At 51.6% G+C, this 22844-nt stretch overlaps 12 protein-coding genes across 12 annotated transcripts; 8 read left to right on the top strand and 4 right to left on the bottom strand.

Moving 5' to 3' along the window:
• Positions 1-462: 462 nt before the first annotated feature.
• N7539_006862 (putative ubiquitin fusion degradation protein (Ufd1)) lies at positions 463-2880 on the top strand (the record flags this gene model as incomplete). Its single annotated transcript, XM_056936463.1, has 1 exon — positions 463-2880. The coding sequence occupies one exon, from the start codon at positions 463-465 to the stop codon at positions 2878-2880; it is 2418 nt and encodes an 805-aa protein (XP_056788398.1).
• A 552-nt stretch (positions 2881-3432) lies between these two features.
• On the bottom strand, positions 3433-4766 carry N7539_006861 (transporter YIP1; the record flags this gene model as incomplete). Its single annotated transcript, XM_056936462.1, has 2 exons — positions 3433-4062; positions 4410-4766. The coding sequence occupies 2 exons, from the start codon at positions 4764-4766 to the stop codon at positions 3433-3435; spliced, it is 987 nt and encodes a 328-aa protein (XP_056788397.1).
• A 158-nt stretch (positions 4767-4924) lies between these two features.
• Positions 4925-5191, bottom strand: N7539_006860 (uncharacterized protein; the record flags this gene model as incomplete). Its single annotated transcript, XM_056936461.1, has 1 exon — positions 4925-5191. The coding sequence occupies one exon, from the start codon at positions 5189-5191 to the stop codon at positions 4925-4927; it is 267 nt and encodes an 88-aa protein (XP_056788396.1).
• Positions 5192-5387: 196 nt separating this feature from the next.
• Positions 5388-7199, bottom strand: sam50 (SAM complex subunit SAM50; the record flags this gene model as incomplete). Its single annotated transcript, XM_056936460.1, has 4 exons — positions 5388-6595; positions 6688-6874; positions 6984-7103; positions 7167-7199. 4 exons carry the CDS (start codon positions 7197-7199, stop codon positions 5388-5390), a joined length of 1548 nt encoding a protein of 515 aa, XP_056788395.1.
• A 272-nt stretch (positions 7200-7471) lies between these two features.
• Positions 7472-8469, top strand: N7539_006858 (ubiquitin-conjugating enzyme E2; the record flags this gene model as incomplete). Its single annotated transcript, XM_056936459.1, has 3 exons — positions 7472-7498; positions 7578-7657; positions 7746-8469. The coding sequence occupies 3 exons, from the start codon at positions 7472-7474 to the stop codon at positions 8467-8469; spliced, it is 831 nt and encodes a 276-aa protein (XP_056788394.1).
• Positions 8470-9715: 1246 nt separating this feature from the next.
• On the top strand, positions 9716-11983 carry N7539_006857 (uncharacterized protein; the record flags this gene model as incomplete). Its single annotated transcript, XM_056936458.1, has 5 exons — positions 9716-9718; positions 10005-10551; positions 10598-10941; positions 11017-11141; positions 11212-11983. The coding sequence occupies 5 exons, from the start codon at positions 9716-9718 to the stop codon at positions 11981-11983; spliced, it is 1791 nt and encodes a 596-aa protein (XP_056788393.1).
• Positions 11984-12528: 545 nt separating this feature from the next.
• On the top strand, positions 12529-13726 carry N7539_006856 (uncharacterized protein; the record flags this gene model as incomplete). The annotated part of the gene is made up of 2 exons (XM_056936457.1): positions 12529-12542; positions 13162-13726. 2 exons carry the CDS (start codon positions 12529-12531, stop codon positions 13724-13726), a joined length of 579 nt encoding a protein of 192 aa, XP_056788392.1.
• Positions 13727-15825: 2099 nt separating this feature from the next.
• On the top strand, positions 15826-16281 carry N7539_006855 (uncharacterized protein; the record flags this gene model as incomplete). Its single annotated transcript, XM_056936456.1, has 2 exons — positions 15826-15923; positions 16014-16281. 2 exons carry the CDS (start codon positions 15826-15828, stop codon positions 16279-16281), a joined length of 366 nt encoding a protein of 121 aa, XP_056788391.1.
• Positions 16282-17814: 1533 nt separating this feature from the next.
• On the bottom strand, positions 17815-18320 carry N7539_006854 (uncharacterized protein; the record flags this gene model as incomplete). The annotated part of the gene is made up of 2 exons (XM_056936455.1): positions 17815-18094; positions 18184-18320. 2 exons carry the CDS (start codon positions 18318-18320, stop codon positions 17815-17817), a joined length of 417 nt encoding a protein of 138 aa, XP_056788390.1.
• Positions 18321-18329: 9 nt separating this feature from the next.
• Positions 18330-18605, top strand: N7539_006853 (uncharacterized protein; the record flags this gene model as incomplete). Its single annotated transcript, XM_056936454.1, has 1 exon — positions 18330-18605. The coding sequence occupies one exon, from the start codon at positions 18330-18332 to the stop codon at positions 18603-18605; it is 276 nt and encodes a 91-aa protein (XP_056788389.1).
• A 764-nt stretch (positions 18606-19369) lies between these two features.
• Positions 19370-20884, top strand: N7539_006852 (uncharacterized protein; the record flags this gene model as incomplete). The annotated part of the gene is made up of 1 exon (XM_056936453.1): positions 19370-20884. One exon carries the CDS (start codon positions 19370-19372, stop codon positions 20882-20884), a length of 1515 nt encoding a protein of 504 aa, XP_056788388.1.
• Positions 20885-21381: 497 nt separating this feature from the next.
• Positions 21382-22827, top strand: N7539_006851 (uncharacterized protein; the record flags this gene model as incomplete). Its single annotated transcript, XM_056936452.1, has 1 exon — positions 21382-22827. The coding sequence occupies one exon, from the start codon at positions 21382-21384 to the stop codon at positions 22825-22827; it is 1446 nt and encodes a 481-aa protein (XP_056788387.1).
• Positions 22828-22844: the final 17 nt, after the last annotated feature.

Genomic DNA, 22844 nt, shown 5'->3' with positions numbered 1-22844 from the left:
TCCATTCAGCATCAATCTCTCAGCTCAGTTTAATTACGTATAACCTTCTTTTTCAACGCACTTCCAACGTCAAAACATCGTACCATGGGACAAGGACCGTAGATTTCTGTAAATCATATAGCCGATAGTCGGCAGCAACGCATAATTTATGAGTAAGTAGATCGTAGATGGCCGGCAAAGAGGCGTAGATCACTAATCGCTGTGGGGCCGGCGGAGCCTTCCAGAACACCCCTCGGCCTTCCCGCCGCGCTCCACCGTTTTCCACCCAAAAGAATCGCCAAAAAGATCGGCCCCCATCATGGAGATGGAGACCCTACGTAATCCCATTGTCCCGCGTTCAGGGACATTCATCTCCGAGATCCATTTCTCCTCCTCGCATATACACGATCAACCTACTAAGAAATTTGCTTACGAACACAAAGAAAGCTACTTTACTTAAAGGTCTGAGAATTGTACAGCCTCATGAATGATATGGACAAGCCCCCGACTTTGACCTGGTCCGCCCAGCTCGCCGTGACACCATCACACCTTTCGCCCCGCCTACCAGGTGACAAAATCACATTACCCCAGTCCGCCCTCGAACAACTTCTTGCCGCCGCGCCGCTTCAGACAGTACCTGGCACGACGAGCAATTCCAGAACCCACACGCCCGCTTTTGACCCGTTCAATCCATATACCTTTGCCGCTGAGTCGCGCGCACGTCAGCAGATCGAAGACCGGCAGCAGGCACTTCCTCATCCGTTGACGTTTCGCATTGTGAATCCGCGGAACGATCGGTTCGTGTATGCGGGGATTCGCGAGTTTTCAGCCTCGGAGAATGAAGTGGCGTTGAGTGCGCTTCTGCGCGAGGTACTCGGGATTGACGACGAAGAGCGAAAACAGAGGGCAAAAGCGAAGACACACACTGTAGACGGAGATGGCGATGATCATGATGATGATGTAGTGATTGATTCAGCGCGGGATGAAGACGCAAATGTCCGTCCACTTGTCACTGTTCACGCGAAGCAATTACCCAAGGGCACCTATGTCCGTTTACGACCACTCGAGGCCGGATACGATCCAGAAGATTGGAAAGCGTTACTGGAGCGGCACATGCGGGACAATTTCACGACACTGACGACGGGCGAGATTCTGACTGTCCCGGGTACACGAAACGAGTCTTTCCGATTCTTGCTGGACAAGGTCTTTCCCGAAGGAGACGGGATCTGTGTGGTCGATACCGATCTGGAGGTGGATATTGTGGCGTTGTCTGAGGAGCAGGCTCGAGAGACACTTCAGAAGCGACTGGAGCGGGCGGCGCGAGCTCCGGGGACATCGAGTGGGAGCTCTGTTGGAGGTGTGATCGGCTTGCAAGAGGAGATTGCTGCCCAGGTCATGCCCGGGGAGTATGTAGACTATGAGCTTCGAGAGTGGGATCGGGACGAAGAGCTGGAGATTGAGCTGTCGACCGAGGAGCCGAACGTGTGGCTATTTGCGAGTCCGCTTGCTGCCCGGCAGCAGGGACGACCGCGGGCAGATATGCATGTCTGGGGCGACTTTTCGTCTGAAGGGGTTAAGACTTTCCAGATTCGGCCAACTAACGTGGCCCTCGAGGGCGCCGAGGCCATCTATATCTCTGCATATGCCGGTGTCTCCGAGTCCAGTGATGAGGCGTCTGTCCCACGGCCTCTTCAATACACACTGCGCGTGAAACGAAGCTCATCAGCGAAGCAAAACGGGGAGGCAGGAGAAGACTTTGCAGAAAACGCCTATGCGGCAGGGGACGTGAAATGCAAGAACTGTCAGCAATGGGTACCGGAGCGAACCCTCGTTCTTCACGAAAATTTCTGCCTTCGCAACAACATACTCTGCCCACAATGCGACAATGTCTTCCAAAAGCGCTCCGCAGAGTGGGAGAATCACTGGCACTGCCCTCACGACTCTTCACACGGCAACGACCCCTTCAGCAAGCATAGCCATGACTCGATCTACCACACTCCACAGTCGTGTCCCGACTGCGCTGCTCAATTCGACGGTCTACCCAGTCTCGCTCAACATCGCACCACCGACTGCCCCGGGAAATTGATCCTCTGCCAATTCTGCCATCTACTCGTCCCACAAAAAGGCGACTCCGATCCCGAACTCCATGACCCAGAGGTAGTCCTCTCCGGCCTGACACCTCACGAACTCGTCGACGGCGGCCGAACGACAGAATGCCACCTGTGCAGCAAGATCGTCCGCCTCCGAGACATGAACACCCACCTCCGCCACCACGATCTCGAGCGCGTCTCGCGCCCGCCACCCCGAATCTGTCAGAATCAAAACTGCGGCCGCACCCTCGCCTGGGGCGGCAGCGGCGGAAATCAATCCCTCGGCCTATGCAGTATTTGCTTCGGCCCCTTGTACGTGGACACATACGATCCAGAAGGCAAGGCTCTCCGCCGCCGCATCGAACGCCGCTATCTCTCACAACTGATGAGCGGCTGCGGCAAACCCTGGTGTCAGAATCCCTACTGCAAAACGGGAAAACAACATATTCCCCCACAAGCCGGCGAGCCCGCATCACCAGACACCACACCATCGAAACCCATGAGCGTCGCCGAGATCACCGCCATCACCCGTCCGCTCATCGACCCGATCAACGTCCATCCAGACAGCCGCAACACCGCCCCGTTCTATTTCTGCACCGACGAAACGGGCCAATATCGCCGGAACCTGGCTGAAATGGTCGCCGCAGAGGGTGCCGGTGACGGTGGCGACGACGCAGACCAGAAATCAAAATCATATGATCTTGCCTGGTGTATTGCTGGCGCCGAGGCTGCCGCGGGTAACTTGGAGAAAATGCGCGAGTGGCTGGGTAGATGGGCGCCTGCTAAGGGGGAATCTTCGTCCGGTTTATAATAGAGTATCGATAAGATAGGCGGATGGGCTGAGGGCGGATGGGTGGAAGTAATTTGGGGGGCGGACTCATGACACTTTGCATTTATGGTTTATAATGCGTTGGATTCAGGTTCATTGGCACAGTCCCGGACACGGACGTGAAATTTCCAATTTTTCCATAGATTATACATACTTCAGCGAGAAAGACCTGTCTTTCAGCATGATAGATCGGAGTTCATTGCATACCTATCTAGGATCTTTCTTTTGCGTCATGTAATCTATGTCTTGAACGCCCACGACGGAATAATGTAAACTCTGCAATGCTGGGGGCCTCTTGCATTCATATCGAATACGTCCATGATTATCCATAGGACAACAACAGACATGTCCTTTCCATTCCGCAGATCATCTCTCATCATCTCAGTCTTTTTAATTCCCCGCCAGACAGGGACAAAAGAAAAAGGAAAACAAGAAAAATGCACCCCCCCCTTCTCATTTTCCATAGCCGATGGAGTCTCAAATGAGCGAGAGCGGATAGGGAGCAAAAGAAAGCAATAGCATAACGCCATCGCCTCACGCAGCTCCCGTCTTCGCAGCCAGCGAACCGGTCCCCCTCGACGAAAAGATGCCCATGATTCCAAATACCACGTAGAACAGCGCCAACGGATACGCCACCAAGCCGCGCATCCCACTCATTCTCGCCACAGCACAGAACATGCCCGACGAGCTATACGTGCACCAGCCCACCGCGGCCGTCGTCAAAAGATATCCAAACAGCGTATCCATGGGGATCAGAATGCCCACCAGGGCAGTCAAGACCAGGGGCAAGAAACAGTAGCCCAGGACGCTGGCGGAGCGCGGGAATGTCAGCGTGGCGGAGAAATGGCCTGCGGCAGAACCGCCGACACCAGAGGCGGAAGAGACGCCGGAGATGGACGGTTTATGGTGCGGGGAGTAGTTGGCCGTGGGATCGGCGGCGTTGGCGGCGGACACGGTGTCGAGGGCCGGGGACATGAGACTGAGGATGAGGTGGAGAGCGATTGTGCCGAAGACGGCGACGCCGTAGATGTAGCCGTAGAAGACTTTGCCCGAGAAGAGGAGGAATGTGCCGTATAGGACGATGTACAGAAGGGCGCCGTAGAGATCACTGTCATCCATGAGGTGCCTGTCGATTGAGGCGAAGGGGTTGAGGACGGTCAAGGTCTAGGAGGCCAGAGAACGCACCGAGGGGTTAGCTGGGCTAGAACTTGAGCCGGAATTGTGTGCGTGTGTGTGTGTGTGTGTGTGTGTGTGTGTGTGTGTGTGTGTGTGTGTGTGTGTGTGTGTGTGTTCGAGTGCAAGCAAGCAATGGAAGCCGTCGGTCTTGAAGAAGAAATGATTGTTTCACTGGAGCTGTCCACGGGCAGACCCAACAATATCGTCGAATCCCAGTCGCACTGCGACACAGACAACGCATGTCCAGATCCTCATCCGCTCAACCTCCGGATTCCAATTCATAAGGCACCACGCAGCTAGCTTCTCGAGTCCAGATCAAACTCTACAGAACTCACCTTTGTCCGAATATGTTCAAAATTCACCCCTAATTCCTCCAACAACGGCGGCTCGCCATCATACCCTTCCGTTCCAAACGCAGCCAACCATCCAGTCCGCAATCCACCCTGTTCTCCCATCCTCCCACTCACACCCCCCGCCGGACCTCCGAACCCTCCATACCCGCCACTCACGGGGTACGCCTGTGCGGACGAGCCCGGCGCACCGCCAAACCCTGCGCCATACGAGGCTTGTGAGGGCGTCGTGTGGCCGGACACTGTAGAGTAGGAGGACGGGAAGAACTGGAGATTTTGGGCGTTGGCTTGCGGCGCGTACCCTTGGGAGGGTTGCTGTTGATTGGGGTAGTATTGAGCCATTGTGGCTGGCTGGCTAGCTGGGGTCCTGATGTGGGTTCTGTTGGCGTCGAGAAGTAGACGGAAGGGAGTGATGGAAGATGCGGCGGAGTGGAGTGGTTGAAGGTGTAGAGTGGGAGGTTGAGGGCCGAGGCGCACAACAGGACGGAGAATGAGTGAGCTTAAGTGAGGTGTGGTGGAGTGGACACCGACGGTGCCGTGAGAGGGTACAGCAAGCCGTAGTTAAGGGTCGTACTGTAGTAGTAGTAGTAGACTAGTGTTACTAGCAGAATGCAACAGCGGCAAGTTGGAGCAATCGGACAGTTGGCGGCTTGGCCGCAGACTCGCCAGTTGACGAGCTTGTCAAATGGTGACCCTTCCGCCTTCTGCTGCGGAATACTTCTAGTCAGGTGATTTACAATGATACACATGAGCCCTTGCACAGGCATCGGTGCTGAGACAGGATACTTCTAGATAGACGAGTTGACTCTCTGCGAGGAGCTAGGAAAATCTGGCCACTTATGGAATTGTGCCATGATGAGCCATAATCTCGATGATCGGTCGGTCCATAAATACATTCAAAATGAGGAATTTTGGAAATAATTGACACCGCTAAGCTCTAATCACAATACTGAATACACACATTTACAAAAAGTTGATGCCAATTCCCAATTGCAAGCCCTTGCGGCCCTCCTCACCCTTGCGCAACACCAACGGAAGAGAAAAGTTCAGCTCGAAGCGAGCGACAGGGTGAGCGTAGACGATACCCACGCCGGCAGCAATGCTGGGCAGTCCAGTCTGAAGATCGGACACGGTCGTCATAACGGCATCCTGCACCTCACCGCTGGTAGTAGGAGAAGCCTTTTGTGATGTGCGTAGAGGCAAAAGACGGCCACCGTTCACGAAGAGCTGCATGCGCAGGGGCTTATCAGCACCGACGCGAGGAAGAGGGAAGAGTAAGTTGGTGCTGGCGGCGGCATAGACATCCCCGCCCAAAGCATCCACGCCCTCGCGGGGACCCAAGCCACATAGTCGGAAGCCACGGACATCGGTGGGACCACCGAGGAAGAAACGATCGTTGATGCGCGAAAGTTGAGGACGTGAATCAGATCCCAGGCCCAAGGGAACAAGGAGACCGGCACGGAAGCTCGTGGTCAGGCTAACTCCGCTATCACCCTGAACACCGGGGATAGGAATAGGCAGGGCACCTTGCGTCTCCACTTCGGATTTCCAGAAGGAAACATCGCCCTTCAAGGGACCCCAGCCGGCAACCTCATTGAACACCTTGGCGTAGTATCCACGAGAAGGCAACATGGGGTGGTCGCGCTGGTCGTTGACCCAACTGTGGAAGATGCTGCTTTTGACACTGTCGCCAGCATCGGCTCGCACGACGGGAGAGGCGTTCTCTGCCAGGCCGGTGACTTGTCTCCAGAATCCATTGTAGCCTAATTCGTGACGATGGCCACTCCTTGACAGCCACCGAAGCTTGCTCCATCCACCCTTCAGAACCTCCTCGTGGCTAGACCAGGATTTTTGCGTGGCACTCGCGATAGCTCCAACCTCAAGGCGGAAGTCTGGGTCGCACAGGATTGGGGTCTCAAACGCAGCTTGATAGGCGGATCGAGTGCGTGTACCCAACGAAGCATTCAAGTTCAACGTCTCGGCGCCGCCAAACACATTCCGCCACAGCAAGTTACCGTAGGCTGAGCCTTCGGCATTTCCGAGATCAGTGCCCGTCTTCAACAGTACCCGCGACTTTTCTTTCGTAGCCAGAAGCACATCGATGGTTCGTAGTCCACTGAGGTCGGTGCGAGACTCGTCGAGGTGAATGGCAATCGGTTGTTGGAACAGGTCTGCCGACAAGTTAGAAAGGGTTGACACTGGAAAGCCAAGAGCATCGCTATTCTCAGACATGCATCCCGGCGTCTCTCAAATATTCACGAACCAAATCGGCTCAGCTTGTCAGCAGTCTGCGAAATCTCCCGCAGTGCCTCGGAAAGAGTATAGGGCTTGTCCTTGTTCTCGCTGAGCAGAGGGCTCACGATCTTCTCAAGGAAGCCTCGGCGGGTGTGAGGCGCATTCAGCACCTGAACGGATGATACAGCGCATGGCAGGGTCGAGTTTTGGTCCAGCTAATGTGAGCACCACAGTTAGCCGAAAGCTCCGAAGCTAGCACGCGACACAGCTCATTTTACGATGGAGCTATTGAGCAACAGGCCACGGAGATTCCACAAATCTTACCAGCTCTCCAAGGCGAGCCTGGGCCTTTTGAAGTATGGCTTGCGTCCGCTCATTGATCGCTTGCTGCTGCTCTTCCAGCACCTTCGGGTCCTTGCGCTGCTGCAGACGTTCGAAGATCTGCTCCACAGAGTCAGTTATAGATGGTCAATAGCGGATCCAAAGCTTTAGTCGATGACCACATACGTCTTCGTCGGCCGCAGAGAGAGTCGACGACATGATGACTCGATTCAATGGCCAGTATTCTCCTCACAAGCCGTCTCTTTCAGGTCCATGTTCGCGCCGTTGGAAGATACCGTACATGCACGTGACTATCGGGACAGCCGCCGCGGAATTGCGCGCCCACCTCTTTTGACCATGACGATTGATCCGAGCACATCTACACAACTCTGCTTCCACTAAGGCGAACTCATTTATTTTGTGACGCCAGTCTACACACCCTCGTCTCAAGACTTTCATTATTTTCGCTTGTCAGATATCGGCTTTTCGAGATGGCGACAAAGGCAGCATATAAGCGGGTGAGTGATTTAGCTTGTCTCTCTCTGTCTTACGGAGAGGGACGATTGCGGAGACTCATCTAATCCATCATCTACGCAGCTCACTCGCGAATACCAAAATATCCAAAAGAACCCACCCCCCTTCATTATCGCTCATCCATCTGAGTCAAATATTCTCGAGTGAGTTCTCTCATCTGCCTCTTTGTTGCCTTTTTTTCCCCTTTCTTTTGGGACACCCTGAGCCTCGCCCGTGCTGACGACTGCCTAGATGGCACTACATCCTCACCGGCCCTCCGGGCACCCCTTATGAGAACGGTCAATACTGGGGAACGCTGATCTTCCCTCCTGAATACCCCTTTGCGCCTCCTGCCATTCGCATGCACACTCCCAGCGGGCGCTTCCAGCCATCCACACGGCTCTGTCTTTCAATTAGCGATTTCCATCCCAAATCTTTCAACCCTGCATGGGAGGTTTCCACCATCCTGATTGGCCTCCTCTCTTTCATGACTAGCGAAGAGATGACCACAGGTAGCGTCAGTGCATCCGAGGGCGAGCGTCGAGTGCTAGCTGCACGATCGCGTTGGTGGAACTCGACCGGTGGCGGGTCTCACATCAACGCGACTCCCGGTGTTGCTCGTACCACAAAAGGAATCAACAATGTCAAGGCAGGCGATGGTGGTCTCAAGTTCCGTACAGAATGGCCTGAGTTGGATCAGGAGAACTGGACGTGGATGAAGGAGCACCGGATTGACACCGCCACTGGTCAGATTCTACCCGACCCGGATGCGGCCGCCAAATGCTCTCCCGAGACCAGCGCTCTTCGTCGTCGACCGACGGGCAGTGCCGCTGGACTTGGAGCGGTTATGGAAGGCGGACAGGTGGCTCGAGAAGCCGGACAAGGCTGGGCTCGGCGCAACCGATTCTGGATCGGAGTCGCGGTTCTACTAGGATACGCACTCGTGTCACGAATGGTCAATGATGTCCGAGGATGAAGTGTGCTTGGAAATGTTTGACAAGTGCCTTAGATGCTGGGCTGGTTACTAGACATCTTTAATCTCTGCTTTGTATTATTGTTATTGGCTGGCATCCGTACGGCATTATATTCCATCCTGCTGACTTTCCAGCAGTCAGCCTGTGTACTTAGGTTTTCGCAGCATTCCGGCGCATGGGAAGACACCACCCAGACTTGAGACATTTGACTTACGGTTCCTCGATACTTAGTTGGTCACTTGAGCCGCATCATCTACAAGGAGTGATTTCAGATTTGCCAAGCTCTGCAATGCGGGCTCTGCAATGCGGGAGTGATGGATCATGGCACAACCTTACCCTAGTACACCCATGTCAATTCATATGTCCACTATGACATCAGCGTCTTTCTTTCTCAAGACTATGTAGTTCCATCCAGGAGAAAGAACATGTCTCGTGTTCATCTTCAAAAAGTACGTGGATTCAGGTAGTCAGTCTAGCGATAACCGCCGTCGCCAGATAAGCCGCTTGATGACGGCAGTAAGGTTGGCCCCGAGTCCCCGCAATCCGCCCGATGATCAGCAGAGGGAGTCGAGACAAGACAGACTTGGCTTGGCGACTACTACCACCACCACGACCACCACCGCCGCCGCCGACTCACTTGTTCATCCACCTTGCCCACCGCATGACGATTGCTCTTGCTCTGCATAAGTACACACTTCACAGTATTACATGATATATGTCTCGCCAGTTGGCGCACTAGCCTCGCCAGTCCATTCGTCCGACCAGAGACAGGAGCGAAAGCACACTCTGACCCGATCTGCCTGAGATTTTTCTTAACATGCCCTTTTCCTGGAATAACGTGTGCTTCTTACTATTCTCTTCCTGATCCCCTCCTTGCCCCCAGAGTGCATCTTCCCGTCATTGGTGGCATTACAATCTATATCTCGGATCCATCGAATTGCCTAAATTGATCGTGGCCAGAATCTCGCTTCTGAGTGACCAACCCTCCCTGGCTTTGGCCCCCCCCTCGGGCCACAACAATGGACCAGCTACAGTCTGAGAGCGACGCGGCGGGTTCTCGGACTTCCCATTCAGGTTTGTGCTCCAAACGACCTCTCTCCTTGCACAGTTGCCGAGCTAGACCCACCACGAACCCCCCCCCCCTCCTCCCCCCGTGCAATCAACGTCTGGACAGAGAGGAATATCTTCCGAGAGCGTCAAGGATTTTAAGCTCATTACTCTAAATTGGAGTCCCACACGCCTCGCCTGATGGTAGCTGGGCCCTGTCGGATCGTCGGAGCACTGCAGGAGCCCGCTAGACAGTCAACAAGTGGCTTGATCGGATCGCTGGCTGGTGGCTGGCTGGCGGGTCCCGCTCATGATCTACCCGTCCTCAAGAGGAGAATCAACTCCATCCGTTGAGCATTGGACCTAGTACCAGTCAGAAGTAATCTCGAAGACGACGCCTGATCTTCCAGTGGCGCCGCCCCATGGGCCCCGAATCATGACAAGGATCCTTGTGACCAAAAGCATGAAGAGACGAGTCATGCACGAGTAGTCGATCAAGCTACTGAAGCTAATTCCTCCTGAAACTGCAGACAACCAATCCTCATCTGACGCGCCATCGGACAAGCCCATGTTCACTTTTATAGACCATGACGATGACTTGACTTCCAAACGAATCAAAGATGCTAACGCCCGCAAAGTCATCCGCTCTCATGTGATGCGAGATGTGCGCCGTCGCGAAAGACTGGCGGGCCTCAAGAGAACCGCGAGGCGTGACGCTAGTAGTAGTAGTCGAGGTGGTGCGACGACGAAGTCGCGGATCGGTAAAGATGATCAATCGACGGCGTCGACGCTCGTTCTCAGGTCCGCGTCGCCGTCAACGACACAGTCGGCAACGTCTCCTCCGAACGTCAAGGGTAGGCGCGGATCTCCTACGGAACGGTGTGACCAACCTTCGACATCAGCTGCAAGTCATGAAGATTCAGCGCAATCAAGCCCCGACCCTGTGTCACTGCCATTGTCGTGGTCCTTTGCGCCGTTTTGCACCGAAGCCGGACCCAGCAAATTGCCCTACTCGATCGCCTATCTGACCCATCATTGTAAGTCTAGGAATATAATCTAGCAAGTCACCAGTCCCTCGTTCAGTTCACCCGCATCTTGCTAATCCTTGGTCGGAAGATATCAATGTCTTCATACCCATGACCTACCCTAATGTGCGAATGAGAAAGAGATCTCTTGAGCGATTCTCCTCTTCCGACCCGGGCAACTTCTATGGTATGATGTGCATGAGTGCAGCCCACCGGGCTGTACTTTCATCCGCTCGTCTGGGTGGCATGGATGTCGCTCGCTCGAATTACATTGCCAATGATCCCGATTATTGTTTGATGAGAGTGAAATGCATTCGCGAAATGAATCTAAGACTCGGCGACCCGAAGCGAGCGTTGACTGACGAGGCATTTGACACGATTATTCATCTCCTCAGTGGCACGGTACGTGAGATTTCAGTCAAGCCGGGGTTGAAGCCCCGGTCCTTGAGAGGAACGCATTGCTCATTTTACTTGCAGCTTATTAGTGGGTTCTACGATGAGGCGCGAATTCATCTCAAGGGCTTAAAACGTATGGTGGATCTACGTGGAGGCATCAGAGGTGATATCATGCGGTCAACCTTGGTGTGGATCGCTATTATTGTGTATGTACCGTGACCGTGACAAAAGCAATTTTCTCATTTCTCATGTACGGGATCTGACGGGCGTCGACAGCACCGACATCAAAACCGCATCTGGCATTCTGGCCAAACCGATCTTCCCCTTGGCGTGGGATCTGCCGCTCATGTCTCCAGACCTTCACGACCGCATTCAGCCTCCACCATTATCAACAGCTTGTCAGACGGGCTCCGGCTTCCTTTCCAACATGATGCTCAGTCTTCCACTCCTTCGCGCACTCTTGATGATCCGAGATCTCATATGGTACCACTGCGCGGTACAGACAACGCCTGAAGCTTTCACAGGGTCGGACCACCAATTCTTCTCTATGTTGAATCACACGGTTGAGTACCAGCTACTCGACTACCTTTATCCCGACACCTCCGCCATCCGCGAATCCTCCCCAACCCCAATCGAGTTGCATCCCATCGAGTCTCTCACGCGCGTGGCCGCTCTCACCTTCCTCAACAAATTCATGATCGTCTCTCCGCCTTCCAGCGGCCTCGGTCGGGCCGTTACGCGTCACTGTGTCAACGCAGTACAAGCCTGCGACTTGACATTCCTTGAACACATGCCGAAGGAGAATTACAGTCTGTATGCTTGGGCTATGCTTATAGCTGCTCAAGGGTTGACGGGGTTTCCCGAAAGACAAGTATTTGTACAGCGGCTGGCCCGCATTGTCAATATCTGCGAATGGTGTACTTGGGACCAAGTGTCTCGGATCATGTGCGACTATTTCTACATCCCCAGCCTTCATGATGAGGAGTGGAGAACCATCTGGAATGAGGCGACTGGGGATGTTGAGGCGCTTGTGTCACATGATCCATGATACACGATGTAAAATATATAGATTTTCACCCCGAACAATTGCCGTGCATATTGTGAATATATTCAGTTGGGATTTTACGAGCCCAGTCAGTTTTAATGAGAATCGGTGAACTGTGTCCGGCTTGGTCTGGTCCTATTCACCTATTGGAGTGAAGGCCCCCTTAAGCCCAACACCTTGACCTCGAGCAGATTTGCCATTTATAGGCTATTGGCACTTGAAGAAAATTAGCTCCAGCAAGATTACCTTCACACTGGCGGTGCGGACGTCGATACAGTTTAGTCAGTACCTAATGTACTGCCCAAGAATTTAGAAGCAATTCCGGTTCAAATTTCCTCTCATCAGTCACGAGCAGGTCGCTCAATTTATCACGGACTCATAAACCGTGTCATCGCTTCACCAAAGCTTCCTGTCATTTTCGCTCTATCGGCAAAATACGAATATTATCAAACACCCATGACACTCAAATCCCAGTGCTCCACTGGAAACCCGCACGTTCAGCCCGACTTTTAAGGTAAGTCTTGGCCGAGCCGCACAAGCGATATCCAATGACCCACTACTTGTAAGTTGTGGCCCATTACTCTGTCACATAGGGATAGTAAAATTATTTTTCAATCCTCCATTTTCCATAGGGTTTGAATTAATTTCGGAGAGTTATTTCTTATTTCCCGGAAACGTACGGAGTATATGGAGCCTGACAACCGCTTCGCCTGGAGGGCGACCAAGCCCGCGCGCTAGGAACGAGACATAGACGAAGTGGAAGAGTTCTACACCTCGCTGGCCAAAGCACACAAGAGCACAGGGCGAACCTTCTTCGCAATCACTGGGTTTGTTTCTTTCTGTGTCCCAATACAGCCTGAAATTGGCCTCGACACAACCGAGAAACAAGTCGAGGACGCGCTGAGAGTAGCCTGGATCCGACTTCGATTCCAGCATCGCGTTGTCCCAGGGTGAATGTCTGGGCTGGATTGGTGCAATGAAGATCACCCTGTTCCTTCTTTGCCGACGCTGCTTCTGATCAGATCTCCGGTTTCGGATGATCAAAGGCGTTGTTTTGATCTGGTGCTGCGTGCGCATCACGCTATGATCGACGGGATGGGTATATTGTTGCTTTTTCATAATCTCCTACAGCTCGCGGCCGAGGCTTACGAGTAGTCTAACTGCGCTTAACCTCACCTTAGACAGGAGTGGATAAACCTCAGTCCTCCTCTGAGAATAGCCGCCGCAATTGCACTAGCCGTCGGTGACCTTGCAGAACGCACAGAAAGCCCGCGTACAGTTCGGTATATCAGCTACTGCCTGATCAATCAACGACAAAACTGTGTACCTCCATACAATATTCCAAGCCAAGCGGTCTCTGTGTACCATTCAGTCTCCGGCCAATATCTAAGCATCGACCTCGCCATCCCTGCTCTGAGCGATCAGGGTAATAGCCAAGTCCATCAGAACGATTTCATTCCCATCGCGCAAAAGATTCGCTCGTGTTACTGCGATATTCGCGAAGACAAGGACCATGTCAACCTCGTTCCAGCATACTGGGCAATGTCGACCTCGACTCCAGGACCCGATCCCTCTGTAGCCCCAGCACGCAACGAGACACCTTCTGCGTCGATCTCTAGCATGGGCGTGCTCGACAACATTGTACAGCATCGCTATGGGAGTTTCACCGTGGGACGTCCCTGGGTAACTGGGGAAGAATTGGGGACCGGGCTGGGGCTTTTCCTGGATACGTGGAAAGGCAAGTAGACACTGAGCGCGGCATACAATGATGCTTGGCATATGCGTCAGGAGGTTTTTGATTTCATCAGTGCTTGTAATGAGATTGTATTTTGGGGGCCGCGGATGTAGCGCGGCAATTTACTCACGGACTATTTGACGATATCATACTGCATGTGATGTCTGGATTCATGCTGCGCCTGATCATGCTGCGGTCAATTGGATATCATCATATATTGTGTCAGGTTTAACGCCAAACACAAGCTATATACTTTCATGAACTTTCCAAAGGATTGTTTGTCCGAGTCCATGCCCCAGGAAAGAGAGAAAGAACGAGTCGCTGGCGGAGGTAACTGAAGTGAGGCCGGTGAAACACCCTGTGCCGATGACAGATCAGGCAAGAACCTCATACTCTGATCAATGTCCAACCCATGCTATGTTTCCGTTCGCGTCAGTCTTCTCCTTCCACTACGCCGACTCAAGAATGAGACGGCCCAGCTCCAGCGCCCGTTCCGCCGTTGGGTAAATATCGGATTCTCCGTGTCATCCGGAGGGTAGACGCCTAGGTTAACGAGAGATCATCGTTAATAGTGCCATTCCCAAACCCGCAGATTGTGTCTTTGGCCAGCGGCGATTGCGACGATGCAGTCACGCTGGCCTGTGAACTTGGAATGTTCGCCGGCCTTGATGCAGCTCGCGACGGCATAACGAAAGATTATTCGCTTCACTTCTCGTCCTCCACGAGCGCGACCTAGCTGTGACTTGTTCCAGACTTGTTAATCGGCGGTACGACCCTTACTGCTTAGTTACCGAGTGGAGCTTTGACTCGTGCGTATTTGGCTTTGCGGGCGGAGATCGACCGGCTCTCAATTTCCCGAAGCCCTAACTCAGCATCTTCAACGCGGGCTAACCGTCGGCCGAATCTCTTGAGTCGACCGAGCCGGGGATGCTGAACCCGGTCTTCAGCACCGGGACCAAAGCCGAGGCCGATTCTAGCTCGGCCTTGCGTCCTACAAGTAGGGTTGGTATGATTCTCGGCAATTAAGTCTCCCGCTCTTTCCATCACCTTATTTCTCACGCAATCATGTATGGAACTCTCTGTAGGAATTCTTAGTTCTCCGACATCCGCACACATTCGTGTGGTATTGACTTGCTCTTGCGCCGGACGTGAGATGAAAATTCTCATGAGTTGGAACTTCAGTCAAGAGGTCTGTCGGCGAGTCCTCTTGCTACACTTCCACGGAAAATAGTGACAAGCCCCCATTTTTGCGAGTTTTTGTGTTACTCATTCGGGGCTAGCGTCGGCCGTCTCCTCTTCACAGTCCTAAGTCTGGGTAGTGGGACAGGTCGTGGCGTTACCGATGTTTCCAAGCTCAGTGGAGTTCATTGATCTCGGAGGAGAGTCGTTCTTGAATATCTTCTGCATTGTTTTTGACAGTGTCAGTGAGCTTGACATGCCCTAGGTCCGAATTGAGGTATGTCCCACAGACGTCGGATTTGAGTGCCGCCATTCGAAGATGGTAGCATCACCACTTTCTGCTGTGGATCGCTTCGCGTATGGATGTATCCGTTGTTACCACTGGTTGGCAGTGGACTATGCGCGGCCAGTCTGGTGTGACACAAGTCATCGCATCCATTTGGCTGTCGACACATGTTGACGATCTGCCAGGCTTGCGCAACGGAAGCATACAGAGAGGAATGGCATCGAGTTGATGATCTGCGAAGAGGCGAGCCAGATGTACAGAAGAGGGAGGAAAAAACGAAATACACTGCAAGAGACAGTAGGGGAAAGAATCCCTACTTTATCACATGACTTCTGGGCCTACATAAGGGAAGGCAAATTGCACCTGCAAAAGGATACTCAATGACTACTTTGTCTCTGCGGATGATGATTCTTTCTTCCAAGCATGTCAAGCTGCGCCTGATAGTGGAATCTCCCACTATATGTTTTATACCTAGGCTCAGGGTGCGCCATTCTAGATGCTTCACTCATGCTTCTGGAATAGTCGCAAGGGAAATGATGTCCTTATAAAGACCCTGCTGCGGGTCTGATAACTTCACACCTTCATCTCCCCGCCCAGAACTCATGTCCATCACGAATGACATGAAGTTCCGTTTCTTACCGGGAAATGATGCCCAGCGACGAGGACGAACTCAAGGATCTCGTCAACATCGCCCTTCAAACAGCCAAGGATTATAGTCCCGGCCAGAAGGAGATCTTGATAAGGTGCGTATAAGATTTCACTAACGTCCATGAAGATATCTTGTCTCTCGAGCCATATCACCGGGTAACAGCTAATATTTATACAACCTGCAGATCCACTTTCCATGGCACCACCAGGATCGGTGGTGTCCACACGAGAGATCCTCTTGGCCTCCACGTGACAATCGCCTCAAAGAACGAGGCACAGATTGAACGGGGCACGCACATAACCAGTCATGGTTATGTGAACGAGGAGGACATGACATTTCAATACGCACAACATTTCCAGGAGAAGCCGGATTCCTCCAAGCGAAGAAAAAACAAGGATGTCTGGCCTCCTTGGAATGACCTCGAACTGCCACCAGCATCTCGCTTTCGGTAGCTTCAATTGTATATACGATAGCGCACATGACCCACGGCTTTCGGTCCTTTCTTTGTTTTTATTTCAGTTCAGTTTACTGCTTTTTCGGCAAAAAAAATGGTCAGACACAGGCCTTCACGATAATCAATGATTAATATGGTAGATCTTACTCGGCTGATATCTTGCAATACTGTGATTCTGGAATATTCACCATCGGGTCAATTAATAGAACCCCCGAGACTTTTTTATAGCCCATATTAAGCCCTCTCTCTTCGTCTTCCTCTCATCATCTTCCTCTCATCATCTTCCTCTCATCATCTTCGTCTCATCGTCTTCCTCTCATCATCTTCCTCTCTTCATCTTCCTCTCTTCATCTTCCTCTCTTCATCTTCCTCTATCCATCTACGTGCGTTCTGCCTTCTCTGTCTCCGTTCTCTAAATTATATCTGCAGAGAGATCTCAGGGTCCTAATCGCATACATGTTAGCTAAGAATGGGGCTTTTGATCATGCACGGGAATTATGTTCTCTCCAAAATTTGTCCCCGGTTACATCCTGCTCGTCCTTGAGTTCAGTTTCAGACCGTATGCTCGCTGCATGAACTCTATGGCGATTCAAGTCAAGAAAGCCCTAATCCCTCTCTTTCACGTAACCACGACTGATTACATGTGTGCCATTGGCGATTTGACGCTCATTCTTAGATACACTTCGGGACTTGACCCACTTGACCTATCAGACGGCTAGGGACTATCAATCTGGCCAGAATAAGGTTCCTATTAGGTGCAGTGACAGCTGTTCTGATATCTATGAGGAAATGTAAGTTGCCTCTCAATTTTAAATGCCAGACAACAGCTAATGCTTGATTAATCATTTAATCTGTAGGGTTGTACTTTATAGCGCGATCGTCATCGGTAGCGTCAATGTCAAGGACCAATCATGACTAGACTCAAGAATTTTATCCAAACACAACACTCAAGTCGCCCAGGATATGTATATAGCAAGTCGCTGTGATACCTATGACTAAGGAAAATTAGGGACTTCGCGACTTTGACGGTCAACCGGTATAACGCGAATCTTGCGGTAATACAAATTTGTCCTAAATTACAAGACGTCTAGGATTGAATTGATGACAATAGTATTTCTCATAGGTCATTTGCATACAGAACTTAGCGTCAGGTCTATGAAGATAGCTATCCAAGAGTAAGACCCACGTTCCTCCAGAGTCAATAATTCTATTCGTTTCGTTCTCTGCATAGCCTCGCCTTTATCTCGCTTGACTCTTATTATCATCTCATTCTCACGTTACTCTCACCTCATTCCCTGCTGACTTTCACTTCTGCTGGTCTCGCCGGGAAGAGAAATAGCATATCCACAGACGAACAACAACTGGGAAAATTTTTCTGTTCTACGCTATGATTTATCTCATACTGTCACACAAGATCCCATGTATCCTGGGAGTAGTACTACTAGCTCTTGCAGCTTCCCCTATGATCTACCATCCTGACGCAACGAAGCTGAACAACTGACATGAAGGCTCCAGTTTGATTCGTGAGGATCTATGGGAGGTACCCGTGCCCAAAGTCGGGGATGAGCCGCAGCTCATCCGCAGGAGGCCAGACGACCTCGCCTCTATTCTTCAAGACGGTGTCCGGCTTTTCTCCCCCGTGATACGCACACATCCAAGTGTGGTCACTCATGCTACGTACGTAGCAATGGTAGGTGACGTGAGTGCCACGGAGAAGCTGCTCCTCTGTTTTGAAGGAGATGGTGACGTGCACACCCCTAGGATCTCTCACATATCCTCCTGCGACACTCATCGTGTGGTGAAGGCCGGATCTGCAGATTGCCTTAATTACAGCAAGCACTCAGTGGGAGAGCCAGAAAGTCTGACTGCTTAGCTGTAAATATCGGAATTCCATACGTACCTGATCAGAACCGCCTTTACTCTCAAGTCAAGCTGAACTGCAGTCTCATGAGCTAAAGCGACGAGCTCGCGTAGCTTTTCCGTCCTGGGTATCAATTCGGGGTAAACATAGTACTTGATAGTGTCATCAGTTGACATCTTTCGTTTATGACTGTAATAGTCTTCGTTCTTTGGGTTGCGAGTGACGCAGAGCGCGTGGTCGAGGCAGACGATGCAGACGCAGACGATGCAGACGTAGAGGGTGAAATCGCAGACGATTCTGACGCAGAAGATCCCGTTACGAGTGATGCAGATCCAGATGATGGAGATGTTGATGATGACGAAGGTGAAGTAGATGGTTTGAAAGTAAAGAGAAGCAGAGAAGACGCAGAGGGGACGCAGAGGGGACAGGCGAGGCAGATCAAACTCTCACTTGTCGCATAAGATAAGAGTTCCAAAAGTTTGCTAATTTTGGAGGTAGACGGGCACCTCTCCAGGCAACGAAGAGGAGCAAGATGGTCATACCAAGAGAATCAAACAGAGCAAGAAAGAAGAAGAGAAAACGTACGAGGTAGCAGGGGGAAACTCTTCATCTTCATTGCATGCCAGTCAGACACCTCCAGGGAAGCAAAATAGCGCCAGTGATGAACGCTATTCTGTACTAGCGAGCATATCAATACTAAAAAACGCTACTAAGTAATCAATCACATCGTAATCTCAAAGCTTGAACTGCAAAGGGCTACCTAGATTGTGAAGATGTTTCGAAAGTTCCCACAAGAGATGGGATATACTAGGCCTGAATCAAGATGGTGGAGTTCGTTATCGTGTGATCACAGTATCACAAGGTCCGATGAGGGCACCTTCCCTGTGCTCCTACCACTCACCCCTGTCTGCCTTGTCCACAAATAAATTTGCATTGCTGCCTCTGAGATCGAGTTTGGTTTCTTCCCTCCCACCACCCTACCGCCCACATCTCGTTCATTCCCTTTGCGTTTGATCACGACGTCTTACTGTGCGTGACACGCAAGTTACTATTACGTCTCTCGAAGTTTGATCATTCTCCCCGATTTACAGGCCGTTATCCTCAGTCATTCAATCATCAAACTTGGGTTGAGAGCCCATGTCAACCGCGCCCCCTGGAAAAAACTTGAGCTACAATCCCGATGACTCATCCCACACGCTCCTGTCACTTCGCCACTACAAGAGCAATGAGCACTACGGACACTGAGAATAGCAAGACCCCGGAGAACAAGGGTATGGAGAGTCAACCTGTGGAGAGCAAAACTGCGGAGAGCAAGACCACGGAGAGCAAGATCACGGAGAGCAAGACCACGGAGAGCAAGCTTGCAGACAGCAAATCTGTCAAAGGTGAAGTCACTGAAAGCAAAAGCCCAGATAGGGAAGCGCGGCTTCCCCTTTACCTATTCATTGAGGATGTTGAAACGCTCGAACATTATCAACCAGGAGGCTATCACCCTGTGAAAATTGGCGATTATTTCCATAGTCGATACCGAGTGATCCACAAACTTGGATATGGCTCCTATTCCACTATCTGGCTCGCCCGCGACGAAGAACTTGATACTTTCGTTGCGTTAAAGATTTGCGTAGCAAAATCGAGCCTAAGGGAGATGGAGATCTTGATCATGCTACAGCTCCATCGAGCCGTCTTATCCCAGAATCCCGCAAATGCAATGATCAAAGCGATGATCCCGACAATACTTGACAACTTCACCATTCACGGCCCAAATGGAAGTCACCCATGCTACGTGACCGCCCTGGCCATGGCAAGTCTGTCAGATACGAAGGAGGCTTCACGGAAGCGGCTGTTCAAACCTGATGTAGCCCGGTCGTTGGCTGCCCAACTGGCCCTTACTCTTGATTACGTCCACGCACAGGGAGTTGTTCATGGAGACTTACATCTGAGAAATATTCTTTTGAAAGTCCTACCCGAGCACCAAGAACTCACTATCGAACAACTATACAACAAGTATCGACCTCCAGAGCTTGAGCCAGTTATTCGTCTAGACGGTAACCCACTTCCTCCAGGTGTCCCTACACACGGAGTTCAATATATATGGCTCGGAAAGCGCAGTGAAGATATCATGCGCTCTGAAGCCAGACTCTTACTTTCGGATTTCGGTGAATCTTTCAGACCCGCGACAGAACCTAAGTATCACTCGAACGCACCTCTGATTGTTCGCCCACCCGAGGCCCGATTCGAACCAGAGAAACCACTTTCCTTCTCTTCTGACATCTGGTCACTCGCCTGCGTGATATGGGAGATCATTGCTCAGCGCTCGTTATTCGAAGGGTGGTTCATGACCGATGATGATATGACACGTGAACATGTTGAAGCTCTCGGAATCCTGCCTCCAGAGTGGTGGAATAAGTGGGAAGCTCGCCGCGACCATTTCCAGGAGGATGGCACGCCACTTAGTCAAGAATATCGACCCTTGAATCTTCGATTTGAGGACAGCGTGCAAGAGCCCAGAACAAAGAATGGATTATCCCCCTTGGATGCTGAAGAAAGAGACGCGATTCTCAAAATGGTGCGACCAATGCTCTCTTTCAGACCTGAGGATCGTCCAAATATGCAGCAGATTCTCAAGTCCGAATGGATGGTCAAGTGGGCTTTACCAGAGTATCACAAGCTCATTGACAACGCATCCATAAGCCACGGGCTGCCTCCTGAGGAACCACAGACATCCCATGATGCAGATTGACATGTTTATAGTCACTACCAGCATTTGCTCAAGGACCGTGAAACTGCGAAGTCGAGTTCGTTGAATGCGCCATATTTATCATGCACACTTGCCTAGAATGACTTTTGCGTTAAGAATAGAACTTGTATCACAGGGAAAAACATCTCAGGTTGTGTGAATTTGAGCTCAAGATGCTAACATGTATGCGAGTGTCAGCCTTGCGGCTGAGAAAAGAAAAGCCCTGTGCGCCTAACCTCTACACATGCCCCGCCACGTCAGCAATCTAGCGGGGCAAAAAGTGGCTGGGTCAATTCGACTTTCAGAAGACGAGGCAGACAGACACTATGTTTAACATGCCATCGAAACGCAAACAAAGTTCTTTGGTTAAAATCCACTAGGACTAGCACACGCTAACCCCTCCCGAATTTCTGGATCTGACACTTTGGAGCGTCATTGAGTATTCGAGCGGCTCAACTAAACAGCGCGGCGTGCTTTCGGTTACAACGCCAACGCCCATCATGAGCAACGGTTCCTCAGTCACAGACCACATCCCTCTTTCTAACGTTCTCAGTGCGCTGGGCACTTTGATCGGATACATCGGGACCGAGGTAGCAACCGCAGATCCCATTGATCGCCTACTATGGCCCCGACGAGCTTTCCAGAACTTCTCAATGCAGAATGCCTGGAAAGTTGCCCTTTTCATGCCTCTGGGGGGTCCTCTTCACAAGACGGCTCTTGAGACAATGGACACATTCGTCAAGCACGGCTTGTTTCAGGGGGAGCTCTGTGGTCATATGCTGGGTACCGCGTTTTTCCCCGACACATACATGACATATCAGTTGTATCAAGACGGCTTGATGAAGCGCGAGGCGAGCGTACGTAACGGTCTCTGGGTACGGGTGATGGATCAGATCTCTTCACATGCGCTCAAACCCTCCGTCAACATGCAAGAGGCAGAGATCAAAAATGCAGAAGCGAGCTACACCCGAACGATAACTCGACGCCAGGTGGTCACTGTCAGCTACCTACAACTTTCAGTGATAGAACACCAACATATCTCCAGGCAGGGTCTCAAAGACCTGGTCGTGGAAAGTGACGTTGGCCCGGTGTCATGGAAAATCGTGTTGGCGATTGTGACGACGGAGCTCACAGCGATCGGGGTAGCACTTGCCGTTGTGCTAATCTGGAGATCGGCATTCATGATCATGTGGCTGATCCCATTGATGCTGAAGCTACTTTGCGCAATGTTCACTCTATCGAGAGAAGACATTATGATCCCGAGGCCCATGGCGAATTCATGCGCGTCGGCTCCACCATCAAAACAGGGTGACGGCCTCGAGAATCCTGAGAACATCAGCGTGACAATACCCATATCGAGAGTTCTCGTCAAGAATAAACAAGGACTTCAAGTTATCAGTGGGCCAGAAAACCTGGTCATGCAATTTTTTCGACATTATGGCCATCCTCGGCGATGTCGATGGAAAGAAATCATTGAAATAGCTACCATTGCCGCTTTGGGGCTCAATTTTCCCTGTGGGCTGGTATGCTCACTGATTTGGATGCCTGTCAGCCTTCAGTGTGTGTGGACTTTCTATGCCCTTTATGTCACTTGTGTGATGTACATTGCTCGATACTCACATGGGGCTTGGTGGGCGACGGCTGAAGAGCTACTCGCAGACAACTTTGTTCGGGCTGAGGAGATGCCAGGCGAACCCGGAATCATACTGAAGACAGGAGATGGGAATGGCATCATGGCAAAGTTTACGCGGACTACACATGATTCCTATGCTTGTGCACGTGACCATGCGATGCACCTGGTAGGAGCCTCGTCAAAGAGCACGCCAACAAAGCCAGCAGCAGCTTCGGAAAGGAAAATATCAGGAACGACATTATCAGAGAACTTGAGACCAGAGGAACTAATATCAGGGACACCGCTTTCGGAGAAGACCTCATGCGAAGCCTGAAAGCTTTCAGGTCGAAA

Source organism: Penicillium diatomitis, assembly GCF_028827545.1.
Source record: "Penicillium diatomitis strain IBT 30728 chromosome Unknown utg000009l_segment0_segment0, whole genome shotgun sequence".
Taxonomy (NCBI): Eukaryota; Fungi; Ascomycota; class Eurotiomycetes; order Eurotiales; family Aspergillaceae; genus Penicillium; species Penicillium diatomitis.
The sequence above is the reverse complement of the archived record's forward strand: the minus strand, read 5'-3'. Positions and strand labels throughout refer to the sequence as shown.